The sequence below is a fragment of the Pogoniulus pusillus genome, chromosome 10 (assembly GCF_015220805.1).
Source record: "Pogoniulus pusillus isolate bPogPus1 chromosome 10, bPogPus1.pri, whole genome shotgun sequence".
NCBI classification, from domain to species: Eukaryota; Metazoa; Chordata; class Aves; order Piciformes; family Lybiidae; genus Pogoniulus; species Pogoniulus pusillus.
Window position 1 is genome coordinate 39,339,524 of NC_087273.1, and position 25,510 is coordinate 39,365,033.

The 25,510-nt window shown below is 49.5% G+C and overlaps 1 protein-coding gene across 2 annotated transcripts; it reads left to right on the forward strand.

Annotated features, from left to right (window-relative positions):
* The first annotated feature begins 247 nt into the window (after nucleotides 1–247).
* Nucleotides 248–24,058, forward strand: SOCS6 (suppressor of cytokine signaling 6). 2 transcript variants are annotated; one of them, XM_064150430.1, is made up of 2 exons: nucleotides 248–311; nucleotides 22,018–24,058. In XM_064150430.1, the coding sequence occupies exon 2, from the start codon at nucleotides 22,143–22,145 to the stop codon at nucleotides 23,745–23,747; it is 1,605 nt and encodes a 534-aa protein (XP_064006500.1). In that variant the 5' UTR covers nucleotides 248–311; nucleotides 22,018–22,142; the 3' UTR covers nucleotides 23,748–24,058. The 2 variants fall into 2 exon arrangements, with proteins under 2 accessions (XP_064006500.1, XP_064006499.1); XM_064150429.1 differs by lacking the exon at nucleotides 248–311 and adding an exon at nucleotides 343–441.
* The last annotated feature ends 1,452 nt before the right edge of the window (nucleotides 24,059–25,510 follow it).

The following is a 25,510-nucleotide window of genomic DNA, read 5'->3' on the forward strand; positions in this document are numbered from 1 at the left end:
GGGCCGCGGAGGGCTGGTGACGGCTGCCGGGGACGGGTCGGGACGGGAGGCGAGCGGACGGAGCGGGGGTGCCCCGCGCCCTGCTGCCCCCGCCGGGCTCCGCAGCCCTGCCTGCGGCAGGCGGCGGCCATCGCGGGCTCGCCACCCCCGTGCGCCCCTCCGAGGACGGAGGGGTGGGGGCAGAGGAGGCGGAGGAAGCGGCGGCGGCGCCAGGAACAGGGAGGCGGCGGCACGGCGAGGGAGGGAGCTGGAGCCGAAGCCGGGCCGGGCCCCGCAAGAGCAACAGCAGCGCCAGCTCCTCCTCCTCCTCGGTGAGTCCCGCTCCGCTGTTCCGGGAGGCTGCTCGTCGCCGAGCCTGGATGCCGGCGCAGGCCGGGCCGCGCTGCCGAGGTGCCCGGGGAGAGGCCGGCGCCGGGAGCGGGACACGGCGGCCTCAGCTGGGTGAGCGTCCCCGGGGCAAGGGGCCGCGGCCCATCCCCGCACGGTGCCCGCGGAGGGCCGGCGGGGCGGAGGGAAGGCGCGATCTGCGGCTCGCTCGGCGCCCTGCTCCGCGCCGCGGCCCCGGCCTCCTCTCCCTTTGTTCGCTCGGCTCCGCCAGCCTGGCTCCAGGCCCTGCCGAGCCACCGGGGCCGCGGCGCGGCCTGCAGAGGCGGGCGGGCGGGCAGGCGGGGTAGCAGCGCCGGGCCCGGGCCCCGGAGCGCTGCCCAGCCCCCACACTGTGACAGGAGGGGGCCGGGACCGGCCTCTCGCCCCCGCCCGCCGCGGCAGCGGGGCCCGCTGGCCTGTGCCGCACCTCCCCTGGGCCGCTGCCCAAGGGCACCCCGCTCCTCCCGGGGCAGCCCGTTGGGGCTGATCTTCCCTGCACCCCGCCCGGGAAGCCGCTCTCGGTGTGGGGCTTTGGGGGTGTCCCGTCTCCAGCCGGGCGGGGGTCCGGAGGTGGCGATCTGGGTGGCGGAGCGCCGGGTGCGGAGCGAGGCGAGGCTGCGCCCAGGGCTCCCGGAGGGGCTGCGCTCGGGACCGGCGGCGCTCCGAAACTTCGCTGGAGCGAAAACACTGCGCCAGCCCCACCAACTTCAGCGGCTTTCACCGTGCTTCAGGCCGCCGCGGAAATTCTCTCTCCCGAGTGGAGGGACTGTTCAGGCTGTCAGGGAGTGACAGGGCTGGGGGGATGGAACAGCGTTAGAAATGGGCAGATCCAGGCTGGATGTCAGGAAGAAGTTGTTCAGCATGAGGGTGGCGAGAGCCTGGAAGGGGTTGTCCAGGGAGGTGATGGAAGCCTCATCCCTGGAGGTGTTTCAGGCCAGGCTGGATGAGGCTGTGACCAGCCTGATCTAGTGTGAGGTGTCCCTGGGCATGGCAGGGGAGTTGGAACTGCCTGATCCTTGTGGTCCCTTCCAACCCTGACTGCTTCTGTGGTTCTACGATGATGTTAGTTACTTTCTCAGGGAAGAACTGGTCCAGCCCCAGTTGCTTGAGGAAGAAAAAGGGCTTTGGAAAACACTGAGATTTTATAAGGTGCAAGAGAATGAAGCTTCTGTGATGTGAGGTCCTTTGGCTGTGTCTTTCTGTCTCCTTTATTCCTTTGTCTTGCTGTGTTCTCAGAATCACCTTAGTTTGGAACAGGTTTTTTGATGGAGTAGGCTGCTCTGTTAAAGATGTTGGTTGAAGGATACATTTCAGTCAGGGAAAGCTTCTCTTCAACTTAGTTCTTAGTTCCAGAGTGAGTGATTTCCCATTGGAATGGGCTGCCCAGGGAGGTGGTGGAGTGGCTGTGGCTGGAGGTGTTCTTGCCAAGCCTGGCTGGGGCACTTAGTGCCATGGTCTGGTTGGTTGGGCAGGGCTGGGTGCTAGGTTGGACTGGATGATCTTCGAGGTCTCTTCCAACCTGCTTGATTCTGTGATTCTGTGATTCCACTTCTCTTCCAGTTCTTGTGTCCTTTCACTGTTGAGTCCCAACCCATCTATCCTACCTGCCAGGGACATTTTACACCATGTCCAACCTCTTGGCAAGCCTGTAGTTACAAAAATGCCTGCTGCAGGGGCTCCTGCCTTAGCTGCTTGACGAATAACACAGCTTCGTTTCTGCTCTGGGTGGGAAACAACAACAACAACAACAAAAAGAACCACAGTTTTTGTTTCATGTTAATAAACACATCCTCGGGTTGTAGAAAATGTGGAAGCTTTGTGATAGTGATGAAATAAATTACTTAGCTTGGCTGGAAGACTTCAAACCACTGGAGAATGTGTAGGTATTTTTGGAGCCTTCTGCAGTAAGGCAGTAATTGTAGCTCCACGGTTCTGTGTGTGTCTTATGAAAGGCAAATTTCAGCTGGTTCAAAATGCTCCTTTTCATGAAGTGTTAAGCAGTACTGGAACGGAGTCTTCCTTTGCTGTGCTCTGCTTCTTGGCTTGGTGGCACTGCACTTGCTCCTTGGGACAGGACAAGCAGCGATGTATGAAAGCTGCAGCACAGGAGCTTCCAGCTCAACAAACACAAGGGGGAACTTCTTGCCTAGAAGGGTCCCAGAGCCCTGGCACAGGCTGCCCAGAGAGGTTGTGGAGTTCTCTGGAGCCTTTCCAGGCCTGTCTGGATGTGCTCCTGTGTGCCCTGAGCTAGATTGTGTGGTCCTGCTCTGGCAGGGGAGTTGGACTGGATCACCTCTTTGGATCCCTTACAGCCCCTAACATCCTGTGATCTCTGTGGGTCCCTTCCAGCCCCTAACATCCTGTGATCTCTGTGGGTCCCTTCCAGCCCCTAACATCCTGTGATCTCTTTGGATCCCTTACAGCCCCTAACATCCTGTGATCTCTGTGGGTCCCCTTACAGCCCCTAACATCCTGTGATCTCTTTGGATCCCTTACAGCCCCTAACATCCTGTGATCCCTTTGGATCCCTTACAGCCCCTAACATCCTGTGATCTCTGTGGGTCCCTTACAGCCCCTAACATCCTGTGATCTCTTTGGATCCCTTACAGCCCCTAACATCCTGTGATCTCTGTGGGTCCCTTCCAGCCCCTAACATCCTGTGATCCCTTTGGATCCCTTACAGCCCCTAACATCCTGTGATCTCTGTGGGTCCCTTCCAGCCCCTAACATCCTGTGATCTCTGTGGGTCTTTCCAGCCCCTAAAATCCTGCAAGCCTGTGATCTCTTTGGGTCCCTTCCAACCCTTATCATCCTGTGATCTTTGGGTCCCTGCTGTGCTATTTTGAGGCTAACTGGAATATTTTAGTGAGAAAAAAAATAGATTATAGGCTGTGGGGAGAAAGCAGTGGTGATGTCTGCTTCACTCCTGGGCTTGCTGAGGTGTGTAAAAACAAGAACACAAAGCACAGATAAGCCAGAGCAGGAGAGTCAGAGTGTGTGGGTCTCTGTCTCACTTGGTGCCTGCGCTCTTCTCCTGGGGCTGCTTCTGTGTAACTAACCCTTCTGCTTTCTAGCTGCCCTTGCCCATTCTCCAACCTCACCTTGCATGTAGGCAAACTCTGGGATAAGGTAGAGGGGTGGAAAGAAAGTGGAAGGGTGGCTGGGAGCCTCTCGTGGGGCCTCTGGTTTCTGGGGGGGCTGTTGTGTTTCTGTATTACTTTCAACTTGGATATTTCTGTATCGAGCTGTAAATATTGGAACTACCTCCTCATATACTGTGCTAAGCTGTGAATATAAAGCTTCATTCCTTAACTTCCAGCCAGCTGGGTGATTTCATAAGAGTGGTGGGGCAGGGAGCACCCAAACCATCACACCTTCCAACCCCTGACATCCTGTGATCCTGTGAGTTTGGAGCTGAGCTTTCACCTGTAGTGAGACAGAGATTCCCTGTATCATTTTGTTCTGTAAGTTACAGGTTGATGACATGAAGCCTTATTAAATAAAAGCAAGGCTGATGACAGTGTAGTGCTTCACAGAAGTGCCTGCATTTCCAAACTCCCTAGGAAGCTGCAAGGTTATGGAATAGAAAGGAAGAACCACTATGAGGTTTCCAGAACTTTTGTGAGTGTCACTTTGCCATGCTGCATGTGTGCAGCATCAGAGTGTGTGTGTGTGTGAATTCAGAAGATGTGCTGGGTTGTTTTAAACTGCTTGGGAAGTTGACATAACAGAAATGTAACAAAGATGTGTGTTAATTTCTGCCATGCTGTTAACTTCTTGGATCCAACACAAGAAGGATGTAGAACTGCTGGAGCCAGTCCAGAGGAGGTCACCAAGATGCTGAGAGGGCTGCAGCAGCTCTGCTCTGAGGACAGGCTGAGAGAGTTGGGGCTCTGCAACCTGGAGAAGAGAAAGCTTCCAGGAGACCTTGGAGTGGCCTTCCAGGATCTGAAGTGGGCTACAGAAGGGCTGGGGAGGGACTGTGGACAAGGTCTTGTACTGAGAGGATGAGGAGGAATGGGTTGAAAGTGGCAGAGAGGAGATTGAAACTGGATGTTAGGAAGAATTTGTTTGCACTGAGGGTGGTGAGACACTGGCACAGGTTGCCTAAGGAGGTTGTGTTCCAGGCCCCTCTCCAGCCTTGCTGCCCTTCTCTCAACACCTTCCAGCACCTCAACAGCTCTCTGCAATTCAGGAGCCCAGAACTGGACACAGCACTCCAGGGGTGGCCTGAGCAGTGCTGAGCACAGGGGCACAAGAACCTCTCTTGTCCTGCTGCCCACACTGCTCCTGAGCCAGCCCAGGATGCCATTGGCTCTGCTGCCCACCTGGGCCCCTCCAGCACCCCCAGGGCCCTCTCTGCCTGCCTGCTCTCAGCCACTCTGGCCCCAGCCTGCAGTGCTGCTTGGGGTTGTTGTGGCCAAAGTGTAGAACCCTGCACTTAGCCATGTTCAATCTCACCCCCTTGGCCTCTGCCCACCCATCCAGCCTGGCCAGGTCCCTGAGTTCACTGCATTTTGCTTCACTGTTGCTGGCAAAACTGAGGGCACAGTCCAGGGTAATCAAGTGCACTCGAGTGCCTTATTTGCTGATGCTTTACAGCCTTCCTGGGCCTACACAGCACTATTTTGGTAGTGTTTGGGTAGTACAATGTGTTGTAGTGATAACACAAATGAGACAGAAAAGAGACTTTTCTGTTGTGTATCTCAGCGCTTTCTTGGCAGTGTTTTAATCCTTCTTTTAGTGGCAAATTAGAGGGGGTAGTTCAAGGGTTGAGATGCTCTGAGGAGGAAAATAGAGTACAAAAGTAGTGTAAAAGTAAGTGTAATTAATTTAGGTACTGAGAACAAACTGAAGAGGATTTGGATGGGAAAGCAGAATAGTGCTTCCTTACCCAGTTCAAGAGTGTATCTTGGTAACATGAAGTAGCAAGCTAAAAAGAAACACAGGACTGTGAGTTACTTCTTTTTGCTCAAAGAAAGTGGACAATATCTGCAGATTTTCTCTTATGTTTGTGGCAAGGTGGCCAGGTTAGTGTGCCCAAGTGGGCAGCAGGGCCAGTGGCATCCTGGGCTGGCTCGGGAGCAGTGTGCCCAGGAGGGCAGCAGGGCCAATGGCATCCTGGGCTGGCTCAGGAGCAGTGTGGGCAGCAGGACAAGGGAGGTTCTTGTGCCCCTGTGCTCAGCACTGCTCAGGCCACCCCTGGAGTGCTGTGTCCAGTTGTGGGCTCCTGAATTGCAGAGAGTTGCTGAGGTGCTGGAAGGTGTTGAGAGAAGGGCAGCAAGGCTGGGGAGGGGCCTGGAGCAGAGCCCTGTGAGGAAAGGCTGAGGGAGCTGGGGGGGTTCAGCCTGCAGCAGAAGAAGGGGACACAGCCTCAAGCTGTGCCAGGGCAGGTCTAGGCTGGATGTGAGGAGGAAGTTGTTGGCAGAGAGAGTGATTGGCATTGGAATGGGCTGCCCAGGGAGGTGGTGGAGTGGCTGTGGCTGGAGGTGTTCTTGCCAAGCCTGGCTGGGGCACTTAGTGCCATGGTCTGGTTGGTTGGGCAGGGCTGGGTGCTAGGTTGGGCTGGGTGAGCTTGGAGCTCTCTGCCAGCCTGCTTGATTCTATGATTCTGTGATTTAATTCCACTCTACTGTAGTGTACACTCATTCTGGCACAGAAGAGGGGAGATGTGGTGCCAAGGGGACAGCCTCTGCCCCAGTGCTTCCCAGCCCATTTGTAGTAGTAGATAAGGAGGTAACACTTGGAAAAAAGACAAAAAAAAGCAGTACTGAAATTCTTCCTTGGCAGTTGCAGATGGCAACTTACATATAGCAGTGTGGTTGTAATAGAATATTTATTGTCCATGTTTAAAAAGCTGCTTCATACCACTCAAATATGCTTCTGAAACAGCACGAGTTAAAGATTTATAACAAGGAGTAGTTTCCTTCTTTCAGTCATATTTTTTTCTTTCTCCTCTAGAAATAATTGATATCAGAGAGTGGTTTAGGTTGGGAGGGACCTCAAGGATCATCCAGTTCCAAGCCCCTGCCATAGGGAGGTTTTCTGAGTTAACTCCCTGTTTTATGTTTCACAGATTTATGTCTTAAGAGTAGTTACAGTAGGTTTAAACAAATATTTAAGACCCTCTAGCTTTGCCTTTTCTGTTGCAGTTGTGCTTTTTGCCCCCCTGTAGCTGAATGATCATAAGCTATTGAAGCAAAAAACATAGAATCATAGAACCAGTCAGGGTTGGAAGGGACCACAAGGATCAGTCAGTCCCAACCCCCTGCCATGCCCAGGGACACCCTACCCTAGAGGAGGCTGCACACAGACTCAGCCAGCCTGGCCTCAAACACCTCCAGCCATGGGGCCTCAACCACCTCCCTGGGCAACCCATTCCAGCCTCTCACCACTCTCCTGCTCAGCAACTTCCTCCTCACCTCCAGCCTCACTCTCCCCATCTCCAGCTTTGCTCCATTCCCCCCACTCCTGGCACTCCCTCACAGCCTCAAAAGTCCCTCCCCAGCTTTTTTGGAGCCCCCTTCAGATGCTGGCAGGCCACAAGAAGGTCACCTGGGAGCCTCCTCTGCTCCAGCCTGCACAGCCCCAACTCTTTCAGTCTGTGCTCCCAGCAGAGCTGCTGCAGCCTCTGAGCATCCTCCTGGCCCTGCTCTGGACACTCTCCAGCATCTCCACAGCCCTCTTGTCCCAGGGGCTCCAGAGCTGGATGCAGGACTCCAGGTGGGGTCTCAGCAGAGCAGAGCAGAGGGGGAGAATCCCCTCCCTGGCCCTCCTGCCCACACTGCTGCTGCTGCAGCCCAGGCTCTGCTTGGCTCTCTGGGCTGCAAGTGCACACTGCTGACTCTCCTACTTCAACCTCTCCTGGGGGTTACAACCAGAAGCAAAGCAATGATTGCCCTGGATGCAGGTGGAAATTGGCCATAGGTAAAATATTATCTGGTTACTTCAGCTGTAGAAAGGTTACACAGCCTTTGCTAGTCTATACAGGCTGCATGTGCACAGGCAGCTTGAAGCAGAATCTGACTTAGTCTGCTTCTTAGGAGCGTTAAACCTCTCAGATCAAAGTCTTAGAAATGTAGCTTTCTAATTTCTTAATCTTACTGCCATAAAAGTTGCTCCAATTGTTTTTTTTTCCTCCCAGTTTTTGTGATCTGCCTCCTGCTTCTGTCATGTCCAGGCATGCAAACAGCAAGCATCTGCATTTCCAGAGCGCTCAGCGCCTTGCCAGGTGCGTGGCTTTGCAGAGCTCTTGGTTAGAGTCTGTAACGTGGATTTCAGGACCTATCTGTAACTGTTTTTTTTTAGTTTTAACTAAGGAGAATTAATTAAACTCCTATCTCTCACGAAATTTCCTTCTGGAAAAGATGGAGATAAAATCCTCTGGAAATCATTGGTCCTTTTCTGCATCCACAAGTGTAACACTTTGGCCTCCGAGGAGCTCAGCTCTGTTTGTGACAAGGATGTAAGCCACATGTTACCTAAAAAAATCCTGCCTGCCTTGCTTGTGGCATGACCAAGAGAACTATGCGAGTTAAATGCAAGCTTTCCTTTGTTCAGCATGGGAGCACAGAATGTTAGGGGTTAGAAGGGACCTCCAGAGATCATCCAGTGCAAGAACCCCTGCCAAAGCAGGATCAGCCAGGGCAGGCCACACAGGAACACATCCAGGCGGGGTTGGAAAGTCTCCAGAGGAGGAGATTCCACAACCTCTCTGGGCAGCCTGCTGCAGGCCTCCAGCACCCACACAGAAAAGAAGTTTCTCCTGAAGCTGAGGTGAAACTTTCTGAGTTCCAGCTTGTTCCTGTTCTTTGTCCTGTCACTGGGCACCACCACACAGAGCCTGGCACCTTCGTCTTGACACCCACCCCTCAGGAACTCAGAGCCATGGCTCAGATCCCCTCCCAGCCTTCTCCTCTCCAGACTAACCAGCCCCAGGGCTCTCAGCCTTTCTTCCCAGCAGAGATGTTCCAGTCCCTTCAGCATCCTTGTAGCTCTCCATTGGACTCTCTGATCCCCGTCTCTCTTGAACCGCGGGACTCAAAAGTGAATACAGTATTGCAGGTATGGTCTCAGCAGGGGTGCAGGAGAACCTTGACCTGCTGAAAACACACTTTTGGTGCACCCCAGGATCCCATTTTGCCCTCTTGGCCTGAAGGACACATTGCTGTGCAGGCACTGCTCTCCAACCCTTTCTTCCTCTATATATAGGGCACATGGAACACGAGAAGCTTCTTGTCCTCTGTGAAACATTCTTTTCTTCTGTAATCTGCCAAGGGCACTGTGTTGGCAGTTTTAAAAGCCTCTGATGTTTGTAAAGTATGGAGGGTTTTTGTTACAAACACAAAATAACGTTGCTGTAAACTGCTGTAAAGCACTTCTGGATGAGAGCCATTTTCTCTGGCAGGGAAGGTAGAAACAGTCGACAGCAGAAGTCTTGTTCAGAGTCCCTTAAGTGGTCTCTAGTTAGAAAAACCTGAAGCAGGAAAATGAATCTGTTTGTATGGTTAGGTAAATCACACAGACATGTGGTGTTGTGGTTTTCTTCTGCTGGTGTCATCAGCCACTCTTACTTGTGGTATTTAACTCGGATAGTGTGAGATGCTGATCTGTAAGAGGCTTTGGTGTGTAAGGCTTTGGTGGGAAAGAGAAAGGTAGAGAAATAAAGAGGAAGGAAGGAAGGAAAGAAGGAAGGAAGGAAGGAAGGAAGGAAGGAAGGAAGGAAGGAAGGAAGGAAGGAAGGAAGGAAGGAAGGAAGGAAGGAAGGAAGGAAGGAAGGAAGGAAGGAAGGAAGGAAGGAAGGAAGGAAGGAAGGAAGGGAGGGACGGACCTGGGGGTGCTGGTAGAGAGGAGCTGAACATAAGCCAGCAGTGTGCCCAGGTGGGCAGCAGAGCCAATGGCATCCTGGGCTGGCTCAGGAGCAGTGTGGGCAGCAGGACAAGGGAGGTTCTTGTGCCCCTGTGCTGAGCACTGCTCAGGCCACCCCTGGAGTGTTGTGTCCAGTTCTGGGCTCCTGAATTGCAGAGAGCTGTTGAGGTGCTGGAAGGTGTTGAGAGAAGGGCAGCAAGGCTGGGGAGGGGCCTGGAGCAGAGCCCTGTGAGGAGAGGCTGAGGGAGCTGGGGGGTGCAGCCTGCAGCAGAGGAGGCTCAGGGTAGCCAGGTGGGGTTGGCATTGGAATGGGCTGCCCAGGGAGGTGGTGGAGTGGCTGTGGCTGGAGGTGTTCTTGCCAAGCCTGGCTGGGGCACTTAGTGCCATGGTCTGGTTGGTTGGGCAGGGCTGGGTGCTAGGTTGGGCTGGGTGAGCTTGGAGCTCTCTGCCAACCTGCCTGATTCTACGATTCAAGGTAACAGTGATGAATGCAGCTGGAGATGAACTAATTCCAGGATTGGAGATTGAAGACTTCCACTTTGATACTGTTCCTCAAGGTTATTCCACGCTAGCTGAAACAGCTCAGAGAGTGCTACTCTTGCTGGTAACATTGTTGGCAAGGGGGTTCAGTCAGGCCTGGCTTTTCCAGCATGTGATTTCTGGGCTGGGTGAGTAGTCTTACTCTTAATTAATCTGACGTTCTCTGCTAAATGTGCTAAAGCAGCAGTTGGTAGGAGTCTCGAGTAGGTGACTGTTTTTCCTTCTCCAAAGCAGTCTGCATTCCTCAAATAAGTTGAGAACAAATTAGTAGGCTACTCCAAACATTTCCAAAGCATGGCTGTTTTTTTGATCCCAGGATCTCTGATGCAGTGGGTAAGCTTGCTTGTGCCTTCTGATTTAAGGAATCTAATCTCTCCAGCCTTTGCCTCACTGCTACAAGACTGGGCAGCTACAAGCTATGTGGAGTGGTTGTTTTTTAGTACCCTTGCAACTTGTTTTGGTTGGGAGTCAGGTGTTCAATTAAGAGCTTTAATGAAATGGAGATGAATGGCATCAAGGCAAAGGGGGTTTGATTTCAAGTGTGCCTTTTAAGAAGAGCTACTCCAAAAGCAGGGTAGGCACTTTGCAGGTCCACTCTGTTCAGGAGCTGGTGGAAACTGGGCAAGTGAGGAATTTTCCCTGGAAGCACTGAACAGAAGCTGTTTGTGCAGGCATATTGGTTTGAGTGAAACCAGCACTGGAGAGGTTTTCTGGACTGGAATTGTGGTCAGCCCCAAGGCAGCTGATTGCAGAATAGATGGTTTGTGAGCTCAAAGGTACGAGTCACTAAGGTATGTGTAGCATCCTGAGTCTGAGTTAGTGTAAGGTAGATACCTGGTGGCTGCTTTTTTCCTTCCTCTCCTTGTCCTTTCTTCAGTGGAAACCAGAGGCTAAACCCAACACTGATCCCTCCAGCACCCTAAAACATTGACTTCTCCCTTCTCTTGGCTTTTGCAAGGAGGAGAGCTGTTGATTAGTAGTAAATATTGCTGAGAATATGAATCAAGCAGGTTGGCAGAGAGCTCCAAGCTCACCCAGCCCAGCCTAGCACCCAGCCCTCACCAACCAACCAGACCATGGCACTAAGTGCCCCAGCCAGGCTTGGCAAGAACACCTCCAGCCACGGCCACTCCACCACCTCCCTGGGCAGCCCATTCCAGTGCCAGTCACTCTCTCTGCCAGGAGCTTCCTCCTCACATCCAGCCTAGACCTGCCCTGGCACAGCTTGAGGCTGTTCTGTTGCTGGGTGCCTGGCAGCAGAGCCCATCCCCACCTGGCTACAGCCTCCCTGCAGGTAATTCTAGAGAGCAATGAGCTCTGCCCTGAGCCTCCTCTGCTGCAGGCTGCACCCCCCCAGCTCCCTCAGCCTCTCCTCACAGGGCTGTGCTCCAGGCCCCTCCCCAGCCTTGCTGCCCTGCTCTCAACACCTTCCAGCACCTCAACAGCTCTCTGCAATTCAGGAGCCCACAACTGGACACAGCACTCCAGGGGTGTCCTGAGCAGTGCTGAGCACAGGGGCACAAGAACCTCCCTTGTCCTGCTGCCCACACTGCTCCTGAGCCAGCCCAGGATGCCACTGGCTCTGCTGCCCACCTGGGCACACTGCTGTAATAAAGAAGTAATAAAGGATTAGCTGTATCATGGAATCAGTCAGGGTTGGAAGGGACCACAAGGATCAGCCAGTTCTAACCCCCCTGCCATGCCCAGGGACACCCTACCCTAGATCAGGCTGCCCACAGCCTACTCCAGCCTGGCCTGAAACACCTCTAGGGACAGAGCCTCACCTGCTTCCCTGTAGGTCTTTGGCATGATTTAGTACCAAGCATGCAGTTACCTGGGCTAATGCTTACCTGTGACTGGTAATGTTTTGCAGTCTGAAGGGGTAAAGGAGCCTCCTCTGCCCCATGTGCTGGTCTAATTGCAGGCTGGTCAGAAGAATACCATGAGGGGAAGTTGTTACATCAGCACTGACTCACATCTCCTGTATATTAAAAAAGAAGTGCTTTTTGGAACCTGCAGTGCTTTAGATGTTGTTTGACAGGGAAAACAGGAACAGAAATGTTGTGTGTCAGCATTACAAAGTATGCATCCTCTTTTTTAAGATGTCAATTGCCTCTTCATTATTTTGAACTGGGGCTAATACTCATTTTATCTATAGAGCATGGAAATTTAAATGTCTATCTGAGAGATCAGGAGGAAAAAAACACTTTGTGTGCATAGATATATATATTTTCTTTATTATGTCACTCATGCTTGAACTTTGAAGCTTAGTTACAGCTTTTGCAGCTAAGCTTCTGTGCTGCTGCCTCTGCAGAACTCTCACCTTGCTCTGGAGATAGCCATCTGAAGAGCTGTGAGTTTGGTTGAATCTCATAAAGCAGATTACTTCATAGACACAGTGAAAATTTCATCTCTGATCCTGCAAGTAAGAATTTCTACACTGATGTGGAGTTGCTCAGTGTAAGCACATCCCCCCCACACACTCCTTCCCTGGAGGTGGTTAGGGCTAGGTTGGATGAGACTTTTTGAGCAGCCTGGTTTAGTGGAAGGTGTCCCCTGCCCATGACAGCGAGGGACTGGATCTAGGTGATGTGCAAAGTCTCTTCCAACCAAACCATTTATTTATGAGGAGGGGGAGCTGGGAGTGTGCAGCCTGCAGCAGAGGAGGCTCAGGGCAGAGCTCATTGCTGCCTGCAGCTGCCTGCAGGGAGGCTGTAGCCAGATGGGGTTGGGCTCTGCTGCCAGGCAGCCAGCAGTAGAACAAGGGGACACAGCCTGGAGCTGTGCCAGGGCAGGTCTAGGCTGGATGTGAGGAGGAAGTTGTTGGCAGAGAGAGTGATTGGCACTGGAATGGGCTGCCCAGGGAGGTGGTGGAGTGGCCGTGGCTGGAGGTGTTCTTGCCAAGCCTGACTGGGGCACTTAGTGCCATGGTCTGGTTGGTTGGGCAGGGCTGGGTGCTAGGTTGGGCTGGCTGAGCTTGGAGCTCTCTGCCAACCTGGCTGATTCTGTGATTTTATGATATTAAAGGTTTCAAACACAGACTGTGTGATTTGATTCTATGAATCCTTCCTGTTCTACTTACACCTAATATACAGTGATCAGTCCCATCCATTTAAATGTCTGCTCACAGTTAATTGATCTTTGCTGGGTGTGGACTGAATATTGGCAAATTGAGATTGTTTAGGGCTGCATGGGAAAATATTTTCTGCTTCTGTGCCATGTTACCAAAAAAAATCAACAAAAACCACCAAACCAAAGACCTTCCAGTGTGCATCAGGACAAAACAGTGTTTGGTTAAATACTTTAATGCCATAGAATCATAGAATCAGGCAGGCTGGCAGAGAGCTCCAAGCTCACCCAGCCCAACCCAGCACCCAGCCCTGCCCAACCAACCAGACCATGGCACTAAGTGCCCCAGCCAGCCTTGGCAAGAACAGCTCCAGCCACAGCCACTCCACCACCTCCCTGGGCAGCCCATTCCAGTGCCAATCACTCTCTCTGCCAACAACTTCCTCCTCACATCCAGGTATTCTCCCTCAGATTGGCAGGTTGGGATACTGAGACATTTCTGTCTGCAGGTGATTAGTGTGTGTGTAGGAGGGGAAAAGAAAGAACTTCCCAATCTTAATCATGAATAATTAAGAGTCTGTCTAGTTTTGACCCAAAACTTAATGAATTTGCATTCAGAGTAAGCTTTGTCAGCACTGGTGTGGTCCTGTACAACCAAGGTTTTATTCTGGGAGCTTTGGGCTTGATAAGAAAGATGATTGAGAAGCTTTGCCCATGCAGTCAAAATGCTGTTCCCACTCGGGGCAGCACACTGCTAACTGTGCAGGGATAATATATGGACCCTCTTTAAAGCACCCCTTGGATTCCAAAGGACTGGCAACATGGAAAACCTATTTTTGATCTTTCACCCTCTGTCTGAAGGGAAACATCATCTGGTGAGATGAGCCAGAGCTTGTCCTCTCTGGCCAGGTGTGTTTACCCCCTGGATCTGACAGTGCTTTGAGCGCAGCCGTGGCTCCTCTTTCCCAAATATGGGTCGGCTCTGTACCACGAGGAGAATTGATTTGCTCTCTATTCTTATTGGGCCTCTTGCCAGTGGAAAGGGGAAGAATTTGAAATAAGCTCTGCTTTACATTCTCATTTGCCCAAGTGCAGAGCTCGGATTGCTCTCTGCAGTGGATCCGAAGAGCTCAGAGGCATGGGGGGCTCAGATGCATGGCTCGAGGCATGGGGGACCAGCAGCACACAGGATCATAGAATCAGTCAGGGCTGGAAGGGACCACAAGGATCAGACAGTTCCAAGCCCCCTGCCATGCCCAGGGACACCTTACCCTAGAGCAGGCTGCACACAGCCTCAGCCAGCCTGGCCTCAAACACCTCCAGCCATGGGGCCTCAACCACCTCCCTGGGCAACCCATTCCAGCCTCTCACCACTCTCCTGCTCAACAACTTCCTCCTCACCTCCAGCCTCACTCTCCCCACCTCCACCTTTGCTCCATTCCCCCACTCCTGGCACTCCCTAGCAGCCTCAAGAGTCCCTTCCCAGCTTTTTTGGAGCCTCCTTCAGACCTTGGAAGGCCACAAAAAGGTCCCCTGGGAGCCTCCTCTGCTGCAGCCTGCACAGCCCCAACTCTTTCAGGCTGTGCTCACAGCAGAGCTGCTGCAGCCTCAGCATCCTCCTGGCCCTGCTCTGGACACTCTCCAGCATCTCCACAACCCTCTTGTCCCCGGGGCTCCAGGTGTGATGTCTGCTCCACTGGTCCAGGTTCTGCTGCTGGAGTGTGTCCTGGGCAGGGGGGATGCTTAATTACAAGAGATAGTCTGTGAGGAAGAAGAGGATTTCCCCTTGGGCATGCATGTGATTGAAGATCCTCCAGTCTCTAAACAGAGAGGCAGCAAGTCTGGGTTTTCTTTCTTTGTTGTGTTGTAAAATAAATGCTACTTTTGGTTTCACTGATTGGATCTGGTTTACTGACTATGAAAGACTCATCTGCAGTTAGTGCTGATTGATATTCCATGTATAAAATGCTTGGATTTGAGATTGACAGGGATCCTAACCGAATCTTCCCCTGCCTGGTTTGATGCAGCAACCAAGTGAAGAACATTCACTTTCAAGAACCACAGCAGTTCAGAAGGATTGTTTCCAAGTGCCTCATTCTTAAGGATTTATCCCCTCTGAAAGCTTTAAAACTGTCTTAACTTTATTTAGCCTTTGATGGACAAGCTTATGAATCACACAGAGTCCAAGGGAGGAAACAAAATGCTGGAGGTAGGGAAGCAGAATACCCTGAAATAAGGATTGCAATAAAACATTATTTGGAGTTTGTAAGAGTGGAAAAAAAATAACAGAACTGTGAAGCTTCTTCAGTCTTGTTCTTGTGTGCTGTGCTCCTAAGAAACCTGATAGTCCCTGACTGTTCTGCAGCACTCTTGTGTGAGGCACATTTTCTGATTCTGAAGGTCCTGAAATGGATTTCAGAGTCAGTAGTGGAACTTCAGATGTTGCAGGTTTGCTTTACCTGCAATACTGTGTCAAATTTGGGGCTCTCCAGTAGGAATCACGGAATCAAGAAGGGTGGAAGAGACTTCCAAGCTCATCCAGCCCAGCTTAGCACCCAGCCCTGGCCAACCAACCAGACCATGGCACTAAGTGCCCCAGCCAGGCTTGACTTCATAGAATCAGGCAGGTTGGCAGAGAGCTCCCAGCTCATCCAGTCCAACCTAGCACCCAGCCCTGGCCAGTCTCTGTGATGGATAAAATGTGTCCATCAAGCTGTGCCAGGGCAGGTCTAGGCTGGATGTGAGGAGGAGGAAGTTGTTGGCAGAGAGAGTGATTGGCACTGGAATGGGCTGCCCAGGGAGGTGGTGGAGTGGCCATGGCTGGAGGTGTTCTTGCCAAGCCTGGCTGGGGCACTTAGTGCCATGGTCTGGTTGGTTGGGCAGGGCTGGGTGCTAGGTTGGGCTGGGTGAGCTTGGAGCTCTCTGCCAGCCTGCTTGATTAGATGATTGTTCCATTTCTCATGATGTTGATAGAAAGAAGTGGTTGCCACTTGCTGCATGGCTCTGTGCTGTGACAGTGGGCAGAGAGCTTTAGAAGGTGCCTAAGGAGGCAGGTGAAGGCATAGCCATGGGGTAGGCACTGATGCTCTTTTAATGCTGAATGCCTTTGCTTCTGAATGTGAAAATAGAAGGCTAAGGCCTGCTGAGGAGGTTTTCATTTAGAAAAGAGCTGAATATTGAGAGTTTCCAGATAAACCACTCCTGAAAATATGAGAGGGAGGAAGGCTTTGATGAACACTGAGTTTAAACTCCTCATTTCTCCATAAAGGAGTCCTTAGGGACCTGTCTCTTGCTGTATGTCCTAAGTACTTGTGATTCCTGTTAATTTTTAGAGGAGATGCTTGTGCTTAGGTACTGGAGGGGGGGGGGGGAAAGGTTAGACCAAAATGTTTTATCTATTTTAGGTCAGGCTGGATGCACTTCTGACCTTTGCAGCCTGGCAGAGTGTGCTTTGCTTTGAATTGTATTTTTGGAAAGCAGGCCATCAGCCTCAGCTCTGCTGTGTTGCAGGCAGAATGTGGTAGGGGTTGTGGGGACACTTTGTGCCTCCCTACAGGCACCACTTCAGCAGACTCAGAGATTAGTTTTGTATGGCAAACTCTGGGCAGAAGTCGTGTTGGCCTGGTTGTTGCTCTGAGTTGACTCTCTTTGCATCTCGTGCTTTCATTAGTGGTTTAGAACCAACCTTGCAGTGAGTTTGGGGTTTTGGGGTTTGGGTTTTTTTCTGTTTTGAGGGTGGGAGTTGGTTTTGGTTTATTACCCTTCTCATATTTTGGTCTCTTCTCCCTCCTCTGTCTTTTTAACTCAGGTGGAGTTCTTCTGCTTCTCATCCAGCTACTTGGTAGTTCTTTGTGTTGTAGGGTGGTTGATTGTCTCACTGCTTTGAGAAGTGAAAAGGCTTTGCAACATGCCTGCTGAATTGGAACGCTTTAAAGGCACTCAGAAAGCTGAGTCATGAGGAAGAACAGTGGGAGAAGGTACCCTGAACCCCTGGGGATGCCTTTGCAGGACAGTGAAACCCAAGGGTTTGTTCTGCTTTATTCCTTTACTGAAAGAGTTGGGGCTGTGCAGGCTGGAGCAGAGGAGGCTCCCAGGGGACCTTCTTGTGGCCTTCCAGCATCTGAAGTGGGCTCCAAAAAAGCTGGGGAGGGACTTTTGAGGCTGTGAGGGAGTGGCAGGACTGGGGCGAATGGATCAAAGCTGGAGGTGGGGAGAGTGAGGCTGGAGGTGAGGAGGAAGTTGTTGAGCAGGAGAGTGGTGAGAGGCTGGAATGGGTTGCCCAGGGAGGTGGTTGAGGCCCCATGGCTGGAGGTGTTTGAGGCCAGGCTGGCTGAGGCTGTGTGCAGCCTGCTCTAGGGTAGGGTATCCCTGGCCATGGCAGGGGGCTTGGAACTGGCTGATGCTTGTGGTCCCTTCCAACTCTGACTGATTCTATGATTCTGTGACTGTCAGCAAACCTCTGAAAGGGACCAGAAGCTTTGATTTGTGGCCATCCCTTCAGTGGGTGACAATTTGCAGTCGCAGTCACCTCATTGCCATCTTACACCTTGGTGGAGAGTTGAGGCTGTGTCGGGTGTAAGCAGGCAGGCATTTACTCAACACCCCAAAGGGTCACACCCCTGCCCTCCCACCAGTCCATACAATCATAGATCATAGAATCAACCAGGCTGGAAGAGACCTCCAAGATCATCCAGTCCAACCTAGCACCCAGTCTAGGTTGGAAGAGACCTCAAGGATCACCCAGCTCCAACCTCCCGCTGTAGACAGGGACACCCCCCACTAGAGCAGGTTGCTCAAGGCCTCATCCAACCTGAGATCCACATCATGAACATCCAGATTGGAGGGCTCAGAACAAACAGGTCTCACTTTGGCCTGGTGGTGCCTTTTATTTAGTGTATGAACCCAGCTAAGGAAGAGTTGAGCTCACCGAGCTGAGCTGGCAAAGCGTTGAATAAGAAGCGCCCAATGCCTGCGCAGTAACATTTCAGGGTCAGAGGTACAGACAGCAAAAAATAGCCTTAATGAAGCCAATAATTCTGTCTGTGAGCTCTGGAATTTGTGGTTTAATTAGTGTGCTGTAAGGAAATGATGGGACCATACATTCTAATGGGTAGTGGAGAGCAGAATTAATGTAAACATTTCTGTCCCATATGTGAAGCAAGAAAGAGAAGAGAATTGCTCAGGCAGCTCTTCTGGCTTGTCTCAACTTTGGAGCTCTTGAACTTTGAACCTTCATAAAGTTGTCTACTGTGTTTCCTATATAAATAGTTCAGATAAAGGTCATCAAATCATTTTTCTCAGCGTGTTGTTCTCCAAGAGGGAAAAGAAAGGGTTTTGTGCTCAGTGAAAGAAGTTGTCTGTGATTATCTTGGAGGTTATGTTTTACATGTTCAAGAAAGCAAAGCTGCTGCTGGAACTTCGTGAGCATTTCTGAGATGAAGACTCTAACTGTGAATTAGTAGGAGACAAAGAGGAGATGCCTTATGGTTTGGGTTTTTTTTTTGCCAGTGATATCTTAAGACAGTGATTAAAAAAAAAGTATCACCTAAACCTTTCTTTTTTTAATTCTTAGTCAGAACTTAAAACCAAATCAGAGATTAAAACTCAATCAGAGATTAAAACCAAATCAGAGATTAAAACCAAAGCACAAATTGAAACCAAATTACAAACTAAACCCAACTCAAATAAAAACCAAATCACAAATTGAATCCAAATCACAAATTAAAACCAAATCACAAATTAAAACCAACTCAAGTAAAAACCAAATCACAAATTGAAACCAAATCACAAATTAAAACCAAATCACAAATTGAAACCAACTCAAATAAAAACCAAATCACAAATTAATTGAAACCAAATCACAAATTAAAACCAAATCACAAATCGAAACCAACTCAAATAAAAAACAAATCACAAATAAAACCAACTCAAATAAAAACCAAATCACAAATTGAAACCAAATCACAAATTAAAACCAAATCAGAGATTAAAACCAAATCACAAATAAAAACCAAATCACAAATTGAAACCAAATCACAAATTAAAACCAAATCACAAATTGAAACCAACTCAAATAAAAAACAAATCACAAATAAAACCAAATCAGAAATTGAAACCAAATCACAAATTAAAACCCAATCAGAGATTAAAACCAAATCACAAGCTAAAAAACAATCAGATTAAAATCAAACCAGAGATTAAAACCAAAGCACAAATTACAACCAAGTCACAGTAATGAACCAGATTGACTTCAGTAGACGTAGGTCATACCTTGATGGTTGGAGGTAGATGGTAGGATGCTTCTTACCCTCTGCCATGGGCAAGGACGCCTTCCACCAGCCCATGTTGCTCAAGACCTCATCCAGCCTGGCCTTGAACAGCTCCAGGGAGGTTGTGGAGGGCAGAAGTACAGAATGTGATCTTGGATCTTTTTGGGGGGTTGGGCATCTTTGGTAGCAGGTGAATGTTGGGTTTTTTAGGGGCAGAAGCCAATGACATATTGCTGGTTGTCTGTCAGACGAGCATCAATGGAAGTGAGGCCACATCTGGAATACGGTGTCCAGGTCTGGGCTCCTCAGTTCAAGAAGGAGCTCAGGGAGCTGCTTGAAAGAGTCCAGCACAGAGCCATGAAGCTGCTGCAGGCAGTGGAACATCTCTCTCCGTGAGGAGAGGCTGAGGAAGATGGAGCTTGGAGCAGAGGAGCCTGAGGAGTGACCTCACTCACGCTGATAGAGATGTGCAGGGCAGTGTCAGGGAGAGAGAGCCAGGCTCTGCTCTGCGATGTTCAGCGACAGGACAAGGGGCACTGGGTGCCAGCTGGAGCAGAGGAGGTGCCATGGGAACAGAAGGAAAAACTCAGTGTGAGGGTGCCAGAGCCCTGGCACAGGCTGCCCAGAGAGGTTGTGGAGTCTCCTTCCCTGGAGACATTTCAAAGCCACTGGATGAGTTCCTCTGTGACCTGCTCTAGGTGGTGCTGCTCAGGTAGAGCCTCCCGATGGCTGGGGTGTAGCTAGTGAGGGGGTTAAAGCAGCAGGTAGGTTTAACTCCTTTTTTCTCTGTCCTGTGAATGTGACTTTACAGCTCTCCTGCTGTGTTGCTTATGTTTTCCATTTCTGCTCCTGAAGAGAAGAGTCTCTCTCCTTGTAATGACAACAAATTAGCAGCTTGTCACTTGGGGGGAAGAGCAGCATCCAAAAGGGGTTTGTGTCACAAGAATTAGTGACATATGTGGAGATCTTGTGTCAACTTCTGTCATTTCCAGCAGAAATGTGCCACAAGGCTTCTCTTCTGATACTTTTCCTCTGTTTTCTTCCTTCCTCTCTGAAAACGAAACCAGCATCAGTAGAGGTCAGTTTCAAGTGGTGCTATTCAGCTGTCACAAGCCTGCCAAGGGTTTTCTTTCCTTTCTGGGGAAGGGCTGCACAACTCTTTCTCACAATGATGTTCTTTAGTCATGAATATGAAAAGGTGATCCCAAAAACCACCGTGAGAAAGTGCCCTGGGTTATGGTTTCTGTCCTGGCCTGTGCTTCAAGTTGAGGAACAGCATTTCTGAAGTTACAGGTCTGGGGAGGATCTCTTCCCCCACTGCTCTGCCCTGGTGAGACCACAGCTGCAATACTGTGTCCACTTTTGGGCTCTCCAATTCAAGAGGGGCAGGGATCTGCTGGAGAGAATCCATCAGAGATCTGTGAAGATGGTGAAGGAACTTGGAACATCTCTGCTGTGACTAGAGACTGAGAGACCTGAGGCTGTTGAGTCTGGAGAAGAGAAGGCTGAGAAGGGATCTCATGGATGCCTTCCCTGTACAGCAGATGGCACTGGGAGAGCACAGCAGTGGCAGGCTTCAGCAGTGCCATCATTCGTAGTAGCAGAGCCGTTGCAGTGCCAAGGGCTGTGAGGAGCTGTGCAGCTCACTTCAGTGTGTATCAGGAAGGGGTGGCATGCTGGGCACTTCTGCTCCAGCTCTTCCTGTTGCTGGCGAGAAGACAGTGGAAACTTTGACACTTGCAAGCGTGTGAGCGCGTTGTGTGCTGAGGGCTGCTCCTGCAGCGCTCTGGGACACGCTGGCATGCGAGGTAGGATTGCTGATATTAGGAGAATCACAGAATGGGAGGGGTTGGAAGTGACTTCTGGAGATCATCCACCCCCCCTGCCAAAGCAGGGTTACCCTCAGCAGGTTGCCCAGGGAGGCTGTGGAGGACACCTTCCTGGAGGTGTTCAAGGCCAGGTTGGATGAGACCTTGAGTGACCTGTTGTAGTGGGAGGTGTCCCTGCCTATTGCAGGGGATTGGAACTGGATGATCTTTGAGGTTCTTTCCAACCTTAAACCATTCTATGAACGTGGCATTGTTCTTTGACTGACCTGTTCTAGTGGGAGGTGTCTCTGCCTATGGCATGGGGTTGGGACTGGATGAACTTTGAGGTCCCTTCCAACCTTAAACCATTCTATGAACGTGGGATTGTTCTTTGAGTGACCTGTTGTAGTGGGAGGTGTCCCTGCCTATTGCAGGGGATTGGAACTGGATGATCTTTGAGGTTCCTTCCAACCTTAAACCATTCTATGAACATGGCATTGTTCTTTGACTGACCTGTTCTAGTGGGAGGTGTCTCTGCCTATGGTATGGGGTTGGAACTGGATGAACTTTGAGGTCCCTTCCAACCTTAAACCATTCTATGAACGTGGGATTGTTCTTTGAGTGACTTGTTCTAGAGGGAGGTGTCCCTGCCTATTGCAGGGGGTTGGAACTGGATGAACTTTGAGGCCCCTTCCAACCTAAACCTTTCTATCTGTGCCCATGGGATTGTTCAAGGCTCTAACCTTGTCCTTGCTGGATTGCATTCAATTTCTCCCCACCCACCTCTCCAGCCTGTCCAGGTCTGGTTGAGCAGTAGAACAGCCTGGGGGGGGTGTCTCCCACTGCTCCCAGTTCTGTGCCATCACCAAACTTGCTGACAGTGCCCTCTGTGCCCTTGGCCAGGTCGCTGAAGAGTACATTGATTAGCACTGGGCCCAGTACCAACCGCTGAGGGCCTCCACTAGATAGAGGCCTCCAACCTGACTGCGTCCCACTGACCACAGCTCTGACATCTCAATCCACCTCCCTACCCGACCACGATGGTTAAATTTAAATCCTTCTGTGATATTAATTGGGTTTTTTCTGTTTGTTTCCAGGAAATGGCTCTTGAAGTTAAATGAGGCTGGCTAAAAGGCATAAATGAAGCAGAAGCTGCTCTGCATGTGTTAGGGCTACGTCGCCGCGAGCACTGCTGATCAGCCAGACGTGGGAACTCGTCAGAATGAAGAAAATCAGTCTCAAAACAATCCGCAAGTCCTTTAACTTGAATAAGAGCAAAGATGAGAGCGACTTCGTGGTGGTTCAGCAGCCAGCCCTGAGTGATTTTGGTAAAGACGACTCCTTGTTCGGCAGCTGCTACGGCAAAGATCTGGCGAGCTGCGAGGTCAACAGCGAAGATGAGAAAGGAGGCAAGAACAGATCAAAAAGCGAGAGCTTAATGGGTACGCTGAAAAGGAGGCTTTCTGCGAAGCAGAAGCAGAAGGGCAAAGGCAGCACGCCCTCGGTGAGCTCTGCAGATGAGGACACCTTCTCTTCCTCCTCCGCGCCAATCACCTTCAAGGATGTGCGAGCCCAGAGACCTCTGAGATCCACTTCCCTCCGCAACCACCATTACAGTCCGACGCCGTGGCCCCTGCGACCGACAAATTCGGAGGAGACTTGCATCAAAATGGAAGTGAAAGTCAAGGCCTTGGTCCATTCCTCCAACCCAAGCCCAGCACTGAATGGCGTTCGAAAGGACTTCCACGACTTGCAGCCGGACAGCGTGTTCCAGGAGCAGAGCAGCGCGTTCAAGCCCACGGAATCTCAGAACGGGGACTTGCATCTTCATCTCGATGAACATGTGCCTGTAGTTATTGGATTAATGCCTCAGGACTACATTCAGTATACTGTGCCTTTAGATGAGGGAATGTATCCTTTGGAAGGATCACGTAGTTACTGTCTGGACGGTTCCTCCCCCATGGAGGTATCAACTGTTTCTTCTCAAGTGGGGGGCAGCGCTTTCCACGAAGAAGAGAGCCAGGTGGACCAGGATGTCGTCGTCGCGCCGGACATCTTCGTGGACCAGACGGTGAACGGTTTGTTGATTGGTACCACGGGAGTCATGTTGCAGAGCCCAAGAGTCAACCACGGCGACGTCCCTCCGCTCTCACCTTTGCTACCTCCGATGCAGAATAATCAAATCCAAAGGAACTTCAGCGGCCTGAGCGGCACCGACGCCCACGTGGCCGACAGCATGCGCTGCCATTTGAATTTCGATCCCAACAGTGCCCCTGGAGTCGGGAGGGTTTATGATTCCGTACAGAACAGTGGTCCTATGGTCGTGACGAGTCTCACGGAGGAACTGAAAAAGCTTGCCAAGCAAGGCTGGTACTGGGGCCCCATCACCCGCTGGGAGGCGGAGGGCAAATTAGCTAACGTGCCTGACGGCTCCTTCCTCGTCCGAGACAGCTCCGACGACCGCTACCTTCTGAGCTTGAGTTTCCGCTCCCACGGCAAGACCCTCCACACGAGAATCGAGCACTCGAACGGTAGGTTTAGCTTTTACGAACAGCCGGACGTGGAGGGACACACCTCCATAGTCGACTTAATCGAGCACTCCATCAGGGACTCTGAGAACGGAGCCTTCTGCTACTCGCGGTCGCGGCTGCCCGGCTCCGCCACCTACCCGGTGCGGCTGACAAACCCCGTGTCCCGCTTCATGCAGGTGCGCTCCTTGCAGTACCTCTGCCGGTTTGTCATCCGCCAGTACACCAGGATAGACCTGATTCAGAAACTGCCTTTGCCAAACAAAATGAAGGATTACCTACAGGAAAAGCACTACTGAAAGCTCACGGCAACCTTGCATCTTGCACTTTGGGGACGACGGCGCCGAAGGGAAGAGACGGAAGAGATTGGATTACAGTTTACAGACTTCTCCTTAGCATCAGAAACCTTTTGCTGCCATAACAATAGTTCTGGGGGTTGAGTTGGGTTCCCTTTCCTTTTCTTTTGTGTGTGTGTGTGTGTAAAAGTACTGCATTTGCCTTTCTCTTTGGTTGGGGGTTGGGGTTTTTTTCTCGGTGTATTTGGGGAGGGCTTTTTGGTTTCTTTTTTCTTTGTCTTTTTTTTTTTTTCCCCTTTTTTTCTTCTTTCTTTTTGTCCTTTTTTCTTTTTTTTTTCCTTTCTTTTTTTTTATCTTTCTTATTTATTTATTTCTTATTTTTCCTTTTTATTTTACCTTCTTTATCTTTTTATTTCTTCTTTTTTCTTTTTATTTCTTCTTTTTTCTTTTTATTTCTTCTTTTTTCTTTTTATTTCTTTTTTTCTTTTTATTCTTTCTTTTTTCTTCATATTTCTTTTTATTTCTTCTTTCTTCTTTTTATTCTTTCTTCTTTTTATTTCTTCTTCTTTTTATTTCTTTCTTCTTTTTATTTCTTCTCTTTTTTATTTCTTTCTTATTTCTTATTTTTTCTTTTTATTTCTTCTTCTTTTTATTTCTTTCTTCTTTTTTCTTTGTATTTCTTCTTTCTTCCTTTTATTTCTTTCGTCCTTTTATTTCTTTCTTTTTTAATTTCTTCTTTTTTCTTTTTCTTTTTCTTTCTTTCTTCTTTTTTTATTTCTTCTCTTTTTATTTCTTCTTTCTTATTTCTTCTTCTTTTTTCTTTTTATTCTTTCTTCTTTTTCTTTTTATTTCCTTCTTTGCTTTCTTATTTATTCTTCTTTCTTTTTATTTCTTTCATCTTTCTTTTTTTTTTCTTTTTCTTTCCTTTTATTTTTCTTTTTTCTTTTTATTTCCTTCTTCTTTCTATTTCCTTCTTCTTTCTTTTTTCTTTATATTTCTTTCTTCTTTCTTCCTTTTATTTCTTTGTTCTTTCTTCTTTTATTCTTATTTATTTCTTCTTTCTTTTTTCTTCTTTCTTATTTCTTTTTTCTTTTCCCTCTTTCTTCTTTTTTATTTTCTCTTTTCCTCCTTTCTTATTTTTTGTTTTTATTTCTTTTTTCTTTTCCTCTTTTTTCTTTTTTCTTTTACTTTTTTCTCTTTTCCTCCTTTCTTATTTATCATTTTTCTTTCTTTTTTCTTTTCCTTTCCTTCTTTCTTTTTTATTTTCTTTTTTCCTGTTTTTCTTATTTTTTAATTCTTTTTTATTGTCTTTTTCTCTATTTTTTCCTTTTTTTTTTCTTTTTCTTCTTTCTAAATTCTTTTCTATTGTCTTTTTGTCTATTTTTTCTTTTTTCCTTTCTTTTTTTTTCCCTTACTTTTGCTTTATTTCTTGGAAAGAATGATCTCAAGTTTCTTTTCTGGAAGTGTGAACTAGCTATCTTTCATCAATGTGCAGATTAATCACAATGTGAATGATCAAATTCTCCTTAATTTCCCTCCCTCCCTGCCCCCCAAGTCCTTTTGCTGCTATCCACTGTGATTTTTATGCATTGAAAGCACATTTCATGTGTATTCAACCATAAGTAAAAGTCAAATGAAACTCCTTGAATGGATCATTGCTATTACTTCCCCCCCTCCCTCTTTAAAGCAGCCTGTTGGAAGGAAATGATCATGGCCAAAGCCTGTTGCTATTCTAAAGGATGGAATTGACATCTGGTTTAAAACCA

Excerpts from the sequence above, each read along its gene's own strand:
- SOCS6 (XM_064150430.1), top strand. The coding sequence starts at position 22,143 with ATGAAGAAAATCAGTCTCAAAACAATCCGCAAGTCCTTTAACTTGAAT.